The 13,374-nt window shown below is 35.4% G+C and overlaps 2 protein-coding genes across 4 annotated transcripts in view; one reads left to right on the forward strand and one right to left on the reverse strand.

The window, feature by feature from the left end:
• Positions 1-4,246, reverse strand: part of beat-IIIa (beaten path IIIa) — a 35,961-nt gene extending 31,715 nt beyond the window's left edge. Inside the window, exons 1-2 of one of the 3 annotated variants that reach the window (XM_068290133.1) lie at positions 4,084-4,246; positions 1,133-1,551 (exon numbers count right to left, since the gene is read on the reverse strand). In XM_068290133.1, coding sequence (XP_068146234.1) covers positions 1,133-1,442 — 310 coding nt within the window. In that variant the 5' untranslated portion in view covers positions 1,443-1,551; positions 4,084-4,246. Of the gene's footprint in view, positions 1-1,132; positions 1,552-4,037 lie in introns of all 3 variants that reach the window. The other 2 variants (XM_068290124.1, XM_068290118.1) reach the window with 2 other exon arrangements.
• Positions 4,247-10,534: 6,288 nt separating this feature from the next.
• Positions 10,535-13,138, forward strand: LOC137576659 (putative leucine-rich repeat-containing protein DDB_G0290503). The gene is made up of 3 exons (XM_068289899.1): positions 10,535-12,484; positions 12,565-12,661; positions 12,723-13,138. The coding sequence occupies exons 1-3, from the start codon at positions 10,643-10,645 to the stop codon at positions 13,097-13,099; spliced, it is 2,316 nt and encodes a 771-aa protein (XP_068146000.1). The 5' UTR covers positions 10,535-10,642; the 3' UTR covers positions 13,100-13,138.
• The last annotated feature ends 236 nt before the right edge of the window (positions 13,139-13,374 follow it).

A 13,374-nucleotide genomic window follows, 5' to 3' on the forward strand; every position in this document is an offset into this window, starting at 1 on the left:
TTTCCATTTTTTCTCTGCTCCTGTAGCATCTCTTTGTCCCCCCACTTTAACTGTGTGCGTTTGGGCAGAAATTACTTAAGTAGCCATTGACATTCGATTGTTTGGACTTTTCTTTCAATTTGCTGATGATTTTTGATTTCCCCCTCGAACAAATACGGAAAGCGTCTATTATTAAATGTAGAAAATTCCCTTGAACCATTATCAATTGATTTTTTGTTTGAAAATTCTATGGAATTTCGCCCTGTTAATCAAAATGGGCTACATCCCTTTAAATATTCATTTAAGCAAAAGTTAAATCTTCTTCAAATTTAAAAAAGCACAATGTTATTTGGCTAATATAACTCGTTGGCTTTGTTTGAAGCTTTGTTTACTTAATTTTTGGTACATTTATTTTGTTACCCATAAACATTTCCTTAAACTCTTTTAACGACAAAACGTATATCACTTAAAAATTTAATTTCGTTATCAAAAGCCCAATTAGTATGAAGGAAATGAATGGCTTAAGTGAGACACATAAAGTAAAAGGAAGATATGTATTAAACTGATAGTAATCCATTATAAACTATAGTATAGTCAGCATTAAAAAGCAATGAAATGCATTGTATAATTTTGAATTTTATAGACGCTTACTCGAGTGATAAATTTCATATCTTTTCGTATGGAAATAATCACTGCTGATTAAAAGTAATATTACTCTGGATCACTTGAAAAGCATTGGATCTTTTACAGATCCGTTGATTGTGTTTAATTTTTATTTGCCTGATTATTTTTATATCCAATGATCAAATGATTAAATGTCCTTTATATGTGAGCCTGAAATGTTGTGCTTTTCATTGTTGTGCATTAATATTTTATTTTGAAAACTTTGTTCAAGTTATCTCTTGGGATAAATTTGTATAATAACCATAAGCATTCATTCACCCCGTCACACGAGCCATTGCAAACCCTTAACTAATAGTTAAACATTTCCCTACATTAACGTGCATATGTGGAAAACTTTCCATTTTGCCGTTTCATTTAATTATATTTTCCAATGTGTAGCTACGAGCAGATTAATTATAGGTCATTTAAAGTAATTATATTTAGAACAAATGGAGAAAGAAAAAGGCAACACACAGAGATATAAACTCACCGATTAGCACTAATATCACATGTAGAATGTACCAAAGTTGCAGATGTGTTGTCCTTCGGGTTTGACCCAGCAGACCCTGTCCAGCCTGTTGCTGGTGACTCTGATAATGATGTTGCTGCTCCTTTTGTTGCTGTTGTTGTTGTTGTTGTTGGTGGCAGTGATAATGGTAATGCTGTTGCTGGTGATTATGATGTTGATGGTGATGGTGATGGTGATGATGATGATGATGTTGTTGCTGGCGATGTCGGTGGTGCGTGGCCAGCTGATGCTGATGCTGTTGCTGGTGACTATAGGGCTCCAGAGCACACATTTTGGGGGACAATTAAAACACTTTCACCGGGGGGAATTGTTGTTAGATGGTTGGAGAATGTATTTTATATGTCCGAGCGAACTACGCCCACTAATGTCTTTATTAATTTCTGTGTGAAAATTTCACTTATTTAATTTGTACATTAACTTGTTGGTTATGGTTGTTGTTGCTGGTGTTATTGGTGTTGCCTCTGTTGGCGTTGCTGGTGGCGCGGTAATAAAATGCTGGCAATTAATCACTTTTAATCGCAACGCGAATAAGAAGGAAAAAGGCAAAAAACTATTAAACGGCATAAGGACAAGGCAAAGGCAAAGGCAAAGACGAGGCAAGCAAAAGCAAGGCATGCTTCAAGACATAAATTTTCAAGCATTTTGGGCAAAGATTAATTACACACACATACACACACACACACACAGACTCACAAAACGATTTGGCCAAGAGAAAGAGTAGAGATAGAAGGAAAGGGTAGAACACTAGACATCGCCGCCGCCGTCGCAGAGTTGTTAGTCATGGGGTTGACTATTGAGGCACATGCAACATAAATTCAAAATCCTCCAAAATGCTGCTGCTATTCGCTTCTCTTCGGTTTCCTGTTGCTATATACACTTGAAAAAGCAATTTAAACCCGGTATCGCAAAATTTGTGGAATAATGCATAATATTTATCAAGTGCCCCAGAACAATTTCATAAAATTTTTTGTTTGCATATATTTTTTCGTTGATATTTTAGTTTCAATTATGAATATGACTTTTAAAATCTTTTGCAAGGGAACTTCAAACTCTTGAAAGTGTTATATGAACCCTCCTTTATTTTTGGTAATGAATCTTGTCTGAGTGTTTTGTATAGAGAGCTGCATAGACAGTTTGATTTACCGGTTAGATTTTCGGTATTGTATCCTGGCAATTGTTGGGGCAAGTGTCGCTGCTACTATCCCCAAGAAGTGGCTCTCACATCAGGGACTTGGCCCCATCAAATACGATTAGCGCACAAATGATTTAAGCGAAGTCGGTGCTAGATTGCATTAACCCATTGCCCTCGTTTTACTAGAACTCGATACATATTTAATACACAAATGGACAAACGATTGGAGCGAAAAGGCGGACACCAAAGACATTTTTTTGATATGTTGTGACATGTTTTGATTAAATGACAACAACACGTGAGTAAACATTAAATAAAAGATAAAAACATATGATAATATTGATATTGTTTGTCAAATTTATTAGCAAATTAAATGCAAACGGAAAATAACTATAAAGTAATCGTTAAGAAAGCATAGTTGAGCTAGACATGGAAACGTAATTTTGATATGAGAACTTTGAAGTTATTTTTGGAATTTGCAATTAACTTCATCTAATATTGTTTAAAATGTATTAAATACTTAATCGTTTTGCCTTTAGCAAAATCTAAAGTTTACATTAAATACTTTCGCATACAAATGAAAATGTTTAATTTCATTCTTACTCATTTGTTAATCGTTCCTTGTGCATATTTATGCCAAATTTTCCTAGACAACTTTGATTCGTTTTATAATTATCAAAATCTTATTGCTTTATTCGTTGAATTTTGTCTCTATGGACTTTTTTTTAAACTTTTTTTGATTCAAGTCGGTATAAAATATATTTATATTTATATTTCAAATAACAACCATAAATTTATGGCCATACTGAAATTTTCCGCTAGTTAGATTGCCTTGTTCCTGGTTTTTACAAACAATGTGAGCAAAAAAACACAGAAAACCGTTAACAAATATATTTTTTAATAAATATTATTGTTGTTCTTTTTGTCATATGGTCAGTTCTTGACAGTTTACAATATATGTATGTATATTCAGACATTTTTTCTTTTTTTTCATTTTTACCTTCGTTGGCTTTTTAGCCCATGTTTTTCTAGGTATTTATTTACACTGAAACAATGGTGGGGCCAACAGAGAAAAACAAGGCCAAAAAGTCACAGACAGATAATAAAGCAAAACAACATGGTCAGTGGGAGAGAAATTGGGGATGGGCAATTATGGAGGAGGCCTATATTAATAATTATAAAAAATTCCGCATCATTCTTTCGTACGCTCCTAAAAATATGCAGCACGATGTTGACTACCCATGGACCAGGAAAAACAGAACAGCAGCATAGAAACTTAATTAGGTTAAATTATGAGCACGGTGTGCATTATAACGAAAACAAAAAAAAAAAATAGATAAATAATTAAACATCAACAAAAAACTGTTCACAAAATTATAAGCAGTAGCATCGAAATAATTAAACATAATTTACAAAACACAGTAGTATTAAAACAAAGCGCGATAACAACTTTATGAAGTTTTTCCTGTTTTTTTTTTCATAATTTGTGACTTGGGTCAGTTTTTTGTTAATTAACCGCAACCGCATCAGTGGTTGGTTTTTCCACTTTTCATTTTTCTTCATAATTTTTTTGTTCACCCATTTCTAAAACCAACAACTACAGCAACAACAACAACAACCAGAACAACAAGCAACATCAAATGTTTGTGGCACGCAAGAAAGGGCCTGAAAGCGTTTTTCCTATTTTTAGTTGCATACAGTTTATAGATTTTTTTTATTCTTATTTTTTTTTACATTTTACTTGTTACAATTTATTTATGTTTTCGTTATTTGCACTAACACGAAATAACTTTTAATGTCCAACATCCACAATCACACACGCACACATCCTCTATCTGTGTGAGTGTGTGTGAGCGAGTAAGTGAGTGAGTGTGGTATGAAGTTTCAGTTTCAGTTTCAATTTCAGTTTGAACGTCGCTTGAGAGCAGCGACACAACGCGACAAAAACGACGTGCGTCCGTTAGGGAGTACAACACTTGACTGCCAATTCGAGTTTCCATATCAGTGGCCCCACTATAAGGGGAACTGTGGCGCCATCGCTTGGCCGAAGCCAGAACTTTGCCTTTGAAAACCCAATGAGCAAAGTTCGAGGTTTCTCTCTCAACCACCCCCTTGCTCTCTGTTATTTTCTTCTTGCCCATATGAACTCTCTCTCTCTCGCTTTTTGGTCGGCTGATTTCATTGTCAAAACATTCCGTTAACAGTTTATGGCATTCCCCTTAATTTGAAAAGCTTTTGCCATAATACGAAAATAGTGGGAAATTCCCTAAAGGACCTCTTGTATAAGACTAAACAGATATAATTAAATACCTTAATCAAAGAAGTATAAAAATAACAACAAATAATATCTTTATTCTATGTTATGTTTTTATATAATTGTTATTTTGTATATGTTCTAAATAATTCTTGTTTAGCTCTTTAGTATAATTAGAATCCAGAAACGAATTATCTATCTTTTTGTTTAAAAAAAAAAAAAAATAATAAAAATAAACAAACTTCATTGCATAAATACTTCTTGAGAGCATCAGAGACTAGGTACAATCCAAGTGTCATACCACTATATTTGACTGAACATATAACGAGATTAAAAATACATTTCGTAGCCTACTATCTGAGTTCCTTGTTTCTGGGAAAAAATAACATGATAAGACGATTTATACGTTTCCAAAAACACTAATGGTTATACCCTCCTGCTCCGAAGTTTGTATACCCTTGCTAGTTTTTTTTTTCCACGTAAAGGTAGAACCCTTTACCTATAGCCGTCAAAGTGGAAAAACCTTTATATATAAAAACTCTTATATAAAAACCTTGCGGCGCATTCATTTTATCATTTTGATCAAATTCATTAAGAGGTACGTAAATTAAACTGACAAATATCCACTATTATGACAATAGCTTAAAAATTACGAAGTTATTAACAAAGGCACTACCGATCGTTCCAAAAGAAGCTCTCTGATATCAAATTTGGCACAGTCAATAAAAAAAAACTAACAAATATTAAATTTTAAGACAAAAGCTCAGAAAATAACGGAGAAATTAAGAATGTTACTGTTTGTGACTTTGCCGTTTCCATGGGAGCTAAATGATATAGTAGTCTGATCCAGCTGAGTCCGAGATATACAAACTGGGTAGTCTATACAAGCCCACAGGAGAAATTTGGGTTGATCCAGACGGACGCACGGACATGGCTCGTGATGCTGATAAGAATATATATACTTTATATGATCGGAGTTGCTTCCTTCTATGTGTTGCACATTTTTTGACCAAAATTAATGTACCCTTTTTGTAAGGGTATGAATATTAAAGAGTAAGTGCAAAAAGTTAAGTCAAGTTCAACTCAGATTATGTTGCTCTGGCGCATAGAATCCAAGTTGGAATTCATCAAGACTTATACAAATTTATTGCAATGATTATTTCCGTTCACATTTTTTATTGCGTATTGCGAAATATTTTTAATGCTATATTAATTCTAGATGAATGCTTAAAAATGATGGAGATTTGTATATGTAAGGTAAATCAGCGCCCTTCAAGACTTCAATACTGTTCTCATATTCTTGACCTATCAATCTATTCATTCATTTATCCATATGGTTGGGCAGCACACACACACACATACATAAACTTCAATCATACGCACTGTTGGACGTTCAGCCCTTAAAGCTGACCTGCCCTTCAATGAAGAATAAACGAATCGTAAGAGTTTTTGGTTTTAAGCCTACAATTAATTGCTATTAAGTGAAATGAAAATATGCATGTATGTTTGTACATTTATTATATAGATTGCGCTTTGTGTGTAATGAAATAAAATGTAAATTTAACTGTCACTGAAAACCACTTAAAAATAAATATGAAAAATTATCACAATATTTAATGAACCAACAAACCGAAAAGCCAACTGTCTGATGACATACATACATGAATATACATATATTATGTGTATATAAGTGAAAACGTAGGGTTTTAAAAATTATGCATGAAATATGACTTTATCTATTGGATGCACACACACACACACATAGAGAGAGGGAGCAAAGGAGAAAGTGTGTATTTATATATGTATGTATGTGTGTCACAGAACTGTTCGGCCAGTCGTTGAGTCAGCGAACTGTGCACTAAAGTGACTTTTGTTTGTCCAACAAAATGACAATGAAAAATAACTGGGCAAAAATGAATTAAATAAAACAGACACATTATATTCTACGCGGTCATCTATTCGACTACCCTCTTCTACTCCCCTCTTTGGCAAAGTAGTTACAATAATAATTAAATTTATATTGATTAAGTGGAATTCCTCCCACAATTTGCAATTTAAATTGAGAAACAATCGCTTCCAACTTTAAGAACAACTACCTCCTGGTCAAACATATGCAAATTGTCTGGGGATAAAACAAAGCCAACAAAAGAGACAAGGACGAGAATACGCTAACCATCTACATTCTTGCATCCTTTCGGATGCCCCAGCAGCAACACCACCACCACCACCACCACTAGTGACCAGGCAAATGACAGTGGCAGTGGCAACAACGCAAACAACTCTGGGTCAATGGCATTTAACTTCATTTATGCCTCCTGCTTGGCCCAGGGAATGCACATAGTTTGGCTACAGTTGCCCGATAGCTGTTGCCCAATGGCCAGACCACTTGAAATTGCTGCTTTAAGTGGCTCTCAACTTAGAGAGATGGGTTAGAGACAAAACGAGACAACTACCAAAAAAAAAAAAAAATAGGAAATAGAGCGAGACAACGAAAGAAGAGAGACCCAGACAATAATAACGGGCAGAGGGTAAAAGAATTCTGTGTGTGCTTAACTAATGGGCGGTAGCTGGACACAGAAGAAGGATCATCGTTATCACCGAACTTTGTCCTCATTGAACACTGGCAAATGTGTTAATGTATAACCAAAGTATGTAGTCGAAGTATCAAAAATCACTTTGGCCATATTTATATTTAAATTTCTTCTACATAATTCCAATACTCTCATATAATTTTAGTTTTTTGAAAATGACAATTTACTGGATCTGTCGGAACATCATTTGCATTAAAATCTCTCTCTTTTTGACCCATCACAATGCCATAAAAAACCTTGTGCATTGGGGGCATTTTAGTCCCTGACATTTTTTAATCTAGCTTTCTCTCTTTGTGAAAAAGTTCTCTAAAATTAAGAGTCAAGAGTCGCCCATATGGACCATAACATAAAGCAAACTTTGACTGTACGAAGTTTGGAGTTTTCTTTTTTGTTTTGTTGGCTGTCATAAAAATGGTGTATGGCCTAAACTCGAACATAAATTAATACAAAATATATACTACATATAGCCGTATGTACCCGTGTGTTAAGGTGCCCAAGAAAATAACTCTCTCCCTCTCCCCTCTCCTCACCGATTCTCGACGAATACTTAAATAAAAATAAAATATTTGAAAAGAAAGTTGCGTTCTTTGTTTCATTCTTTTCTGTCTGCACTCTAAGTTATGCTATATGTTTTACTTTTTTTTTTTTTTTGTTGTTCTGGCTTTTGTTTATTGATTTATAGCGCTAATATTTTTGCTTTAATGCGTCAAATAAATTAAATTGTCTTACGCACCTTTCAGAAACAAAAGAGAAACTTTGACATCGCCATTACTTGCAAGAATAAAAATGGAAGCGAAGGAGGAGAGAGACTGCGCCAAATGCATAACTTCGATTTCAAAAACAAATAAATATTCATAAAAAAATATAAATATATACATATATTTTCTCCGCGCTCTCCAGAAAGCACTTTGGCGAATCTTCCAGTGCTCCAAAGTGGTCGCTTGGTGGCACGACGCCATGACATGGTGGCAAGGTGAGGCCCAAGACACTGAAATTATAAATATTCATTTATGCTAAGCGACCGACTGTGAGCCTCTGCAGGTGTCTGTAGCGGGCGTTGCCATTGACGGCGCGGCGTAGCCTGTTGCCACTCCTTGGTGTTCTTCAGGTTCAGGTTGCGCGTTTTGCTGGCACACTACTGTATATATTTATATGTATGTATATGTAGGGTCCTACTCTGATTGATTTAATTACAGTGTAAAGCATCTTTTTTTACACCCAAATATTTACGCCGCGAAATGCTTTCTGTCTCTGTCTTGGGTTTTTTTTTTTTTTTGGGGACTTACAACCTCTTAGTCCTTTAGAATACTTAAAATTGCGGTTACTCTATAATAGAATAATGTTGATTTTCTCAGAAATTTTAATTTCTTTTCAAATATTTAAAATGTTATTTTAATTTGCATTAAGCACTTACAAAAGAACATCTTGTTAAGGCTTTTAGAGTTATACTGAAAAGACGTTTTTAATTTAAATTAAGGAAGATTTGCGGATATCGGATTTTTAGTAAAATATATTCTGGTTTAACCTCTTGGGTTAGGATTACTTCTCGTTGTTTTTATTCAACTAAAAGTGTTAATACATTAAATATCATTAAGTTTTCTTCTATATAATGTGAGTCAACATTAACTCAAACTCTATTTGGCACAATAAAAAAAATAGACAGAGTATGCTGATGAATAGGTTGTAGAGTATTGTGGATTGGGTTTATTTTGATAAATGTACAAATGTTTTTTTTTTTTTAGTTTTATTTATTTTTAGCAAATAAAGTCTGGAAAACAAGCAATGGACGAATATTTTTGTTGGTGTGTGTTATTTTTGGTCGTCCAGTAGTGGGCGAATTGTTTATCGCTGACTTGTATCTTCTGTTCAATGCTTTGTTTAATTGTAGGCATAGAGAGAGGAGAGAAAGAGAGAGGGGAAGGAGAGAGAAATGGAGAGTGTGATAGAGAGGGATATCGGAAAGGGGCAGTGGCTAGAGGATGCCTTTGACCGACGAGGTGCGTCATTAAATCCTTATCGCTCGACCAAAATGGTTAAAATTTATGTGTGTGGGTTGGTCGCAATTCATTGTTGCTTGATGCCGCCGCTACCTCTGCTGCTGCGGCTGGAAAAGCTCATCTAAGCGCCGAGGCCCGCATATACACATAATTTCCGTTTTCCTTTTGTAGCGCCCACAGCAGCAAACAAACAAGCGGCAGTCGTACTTCATGTAATCAACATTTTAATTGCGGAAACGGAACTCACACACACACACACGCGCGCGCCTGCAAAGATGAGTACCGTTTCTTTGTGCGGGCGTGGCATATCTGTTACACATTACGCATACGCAATATGCGTCTGTTGCTTTGCATTTCGTTATGGTTCTTTACCTCTTGTTCTCCTTTTGCAACCACCCAAAATGCAGGTATATATGTATGCATATGTCTGGCCCACTTGGTATTAGAAGAGAACATGTTCACTGCGATGGCGATATCACGTCAGGAATTCATTACATCAAATATAAAGAAAGTTTAGGCAATTTGCCAAAAAAAAATTCTCACATCAACCGAGTAAGATAAAAATGAAAGAGAACGAATAAAAACGTTTGGGGAGGAACACTCAGTGTGCAGCTGACTGCATGCAGGTAGCCCAAATCTACTTAACAGTTTGGTGAGGGCGTATAAAGGGAAAGGAAAACTGCGGGAGGTAAACGTAAACGAATTTGCGAATATGCACCAGAAGCTGGAGCAACAGCAGGTAAAGTGTAGGCAAAGCAAAACTAGGTAATACAAGGAGCAAGTTGAAAGACACGACATGTTGATACCTTTCACAAGAGAAAATGTCTCATCGATGACATTTTTAAAAATTTTTCTTTATCTTTAAGACTTTTTAAAGAAAACCCTTTTTCGTTTTGACGCTCGTTAGTGGATAAAAAAATGTTGCAAGAGTATAGAAACATCGGCAAGGCCGAAGTTAGCCCTGGCCCTAGTTTTCTATTTCTTTTTTTTGTCTGGCAACTGCAGCAACAGCAATAGACATGATAAATTCTCTTTAGTATGCGGCATACATGAGTGATGATATTAACCAACAACATGGGATTGGCGAAGAAGCACCAGCAAAAGCAGGAGGTGACGGCATAACAGACAAGTCAGTCAGTCAGCCATCCCCGAAGTGAAGAAAAAATGGAGAGCTATGGGCGGTAATTGTGTCTGTTTGTGGAGTGAATGTGTGGATTCGGTTTCGCATCGTTCAACTGTTAACCTGCTGAGGTTAAAAGAGGTGAATGAAATGCACTACTGGCAACCTTGATTTCCTCTTGAAATATTTTTCACCGAGTGTCACATATTTTAATCTTGCCTTAGTTTGCCTGAATTTAAGTTTCAAAGTTTATTCTTTTTTTTTTTTTGTTTTCCTTACGCGTTCATGTTGTGTTTCCCTTGATATTTATATTTTAATTATTTACCATAATCGTTTTCTAAGATTTCAGATTGCATTACGAGTGAGACAAACAAGCAATGGAATCAAAAATCACTTCAGAGAAAACAGTACGGATAAAATATTCGAAGGAGTCTTTAAAAAAAAAACTAACCATGGAAAAGACTTTATCGAGGTTACCATCTTTGGGGAAAACTTTCACGAAAAGCACTCAGCAGGGGGCAGCCTCGAAGAAGTCCTTTACTTTAAAAACTTCTACGGATGAAAAACGTTCTGAAAAGTCATTACACAAAAATGATGCTCACAAGATGCATTTGGATCAGGAAAAAGTCGCTCCGAAGAGCTCGTTTAAAATATTTCGAGCTTTAGAATCGGATGTTTCACAACTAAAGTCCTCAAGAAAAGCCAAATCGGATGACCCTCTTTCGAAACATGTTTCAATTACCCCAAAAGATTCAATACAACTAAGGTTGAAATTAAAAAAATCAAATAATAAAAGTCATTTAAAAGACAAAAGTTTAAATAAGATTAGATCACCTGCATCACTTTCAATAAACTCCAGAACTAGTGAAAAGCAATTGGAAATAATTAGTTCAGAATCTCAAGGGTCTTTGACATCAAGTATATTTGAAACATCCACCGCATCGGTAAGGTCCGAACGCACTAGTCCCGGCTCAATAACAAGTCTTTATCTTGAAATGAACAGTGCAAAGCAACCAGATCAATTTTGGAATATACTAAAGACTAATCAGTTAAAAGCTGTACGAAAATCTAAGAAAACTCTGTCGAATTCAATGAACAGTTTAGAACAACAACTGAATATCTTGGAAAGAGGTTCTAAAGATTCCACCGAGAGTCTGAATGAATTTGAAAACCATGAAGGGGATGTTGTCAGCGAAGTTGAAGATGAACAGTCCAAAAGATTTAGCTTTCTTGAAGCGTTAAGGGACTTACCAGATATTAACGATTTATCGGAGACCATAAGCGAAGATCTAATACCTAGCAACGAAGAAGACATTGACAATCCGGTACAACAACATGTAGCATCTACAGATGGTACAGTTTCGGCAAGCTTTGATGCTCGGAATGAATCTTCAGAGGTTTTGGATACAGAAAACATTGAATATGATACTTTTATTGACCGACATTCTAGCGATGAAAGTAGTATAATTACGCTTGATGGTCTTATTGAGAGCGATGATAATGATGACGACTTCGTCAAACAGAAAAATGCAAAACCATTGGAGGTTACCTTCATAGATATAACAAACACCATGAAAGAACTTAAGCCAAGAAACACTGATTTGGTTCTTGAAAAAATTGAAGATGAAAATATGATTCCAGTAGTCCATGAGGTAGCTGTAAAGATTTGCCATCAATTTGTCAATCGCATGATCAATTACACTGTGACCTATAGTGAAAACTATACCAATAAGTTGCGTCGCTTACTTGATAAACATAAGCTAATGACCAAACTTTCTAGCTTAATTGGCGATTATCAGGATGAGAAATTAACAAACACGAGACTTGAAAAAATCGTCTCCGATTACTTTCTAAAAAAAAAACAATTTTCCTCTCTTTCACATGCCAAGGAAAGGGACATTTTCTATGAGACATGCTTGGCGGATGCCCTCAAAGAGCTGGATAGGCATTTGATAGCCAAAAAAGAGATTATTGACAAGCATCAGACCACAACAAGCATCCTGCGAGAGAAGGTTGAAGAAGCAAGAATCCGTAGTACACAGACGCTGTATGATTTCGAAACACTTGTAAAGCAAACTCTTTGTAACCGAGATGATTACGATCATCTTAATCAAATGGTTCTCAATCTTCTGAAGCAAATGGAACGATTTCGCAATGAAATGTACGATACTCGATTTGCATTATGTGTGGCCCAACATCAGTTTGCCGACACGAAATCGGTAAGCAAGGAAATCGAATATATCACGATATCAACTAGAATAGTTAAATTATATCTGACTCTGACTATCAATTGTTGTAGCAAACCCTAAAAATGGAAGATCTTGGGAATGGCCTCAATGTAAACGAGTATCTGGCAACTCAGGCGGAAACAGAAACATTGGCTAGCAAAATAGCAGGTTTGTTTAAACTAAGAAAATGAAAATTTCACACTTCATTCGTTCCTATACAACTCTACAGAAAGAAATGGAGATCTCAAACGTCTTGGAGAAAGATTCAATTTTGGTATGCATGCCATGGCGCATTGGAAATGCAAAGAACAAATTTTTCAATCGAATTTATTGATTATGAAGCAAAATTTACGATCACGAGAATTGGCAAAACAATCAAAACGGGAACTCATCTACCAGGGCAAGTTAAAGCATAATAAAATAATGAAAGAAATAAATGAATTGAGGTCAAGCGGCTGGCTGGCGCATTATCCTGCTCTAAAGCATGACTATGATCAGACGCAAAAATGCGTGAAAAAGAAAAAAGAATCGATAGCGAAATTGAAAGAGGAGCTCAATAGGTTGGAACATCGCATAGAACAAATTGAGAAAAGTAGAGCTTGCTAAAAAAAAAAAAAATAAAATTTTAAAGCTAAGTAATTAAAAGGATACATGAATTTTTATTGAACATTGAAGGAATATTGCCCATAGCTATTGGCAAAGAAAGGTATATGGGTAAACGGTGAACGAAATAACTAACGAATGCAATATATTTTCACTCGGAATGTTGTGCTTTCAATCGTCATCAGAAATAATAAAAGAGGAATCTTTTCAAGAGCTAGTATTAGATTAGTTGGTTTTACCGTGAGTAGTGTGTCGAGCAGGACTAGACATCCACGATG

This window comes from Drosophila tropicalis, unplaced genomic scaffold (genome assembly GCF_018151085.1).
Source record: "Drosophila tropicalis isolate 14030-0801.00 unplaced genomic scaffold, ASM1815108v1 contig_1187, whole genome shotgun sequence".
NCBI classification, from domain to species: Eukaryota; Metazoa; Arthropoda; class Insecta; order Diptera; family Drosophilidae; genus Drosophila; species Drosophila tropicalis.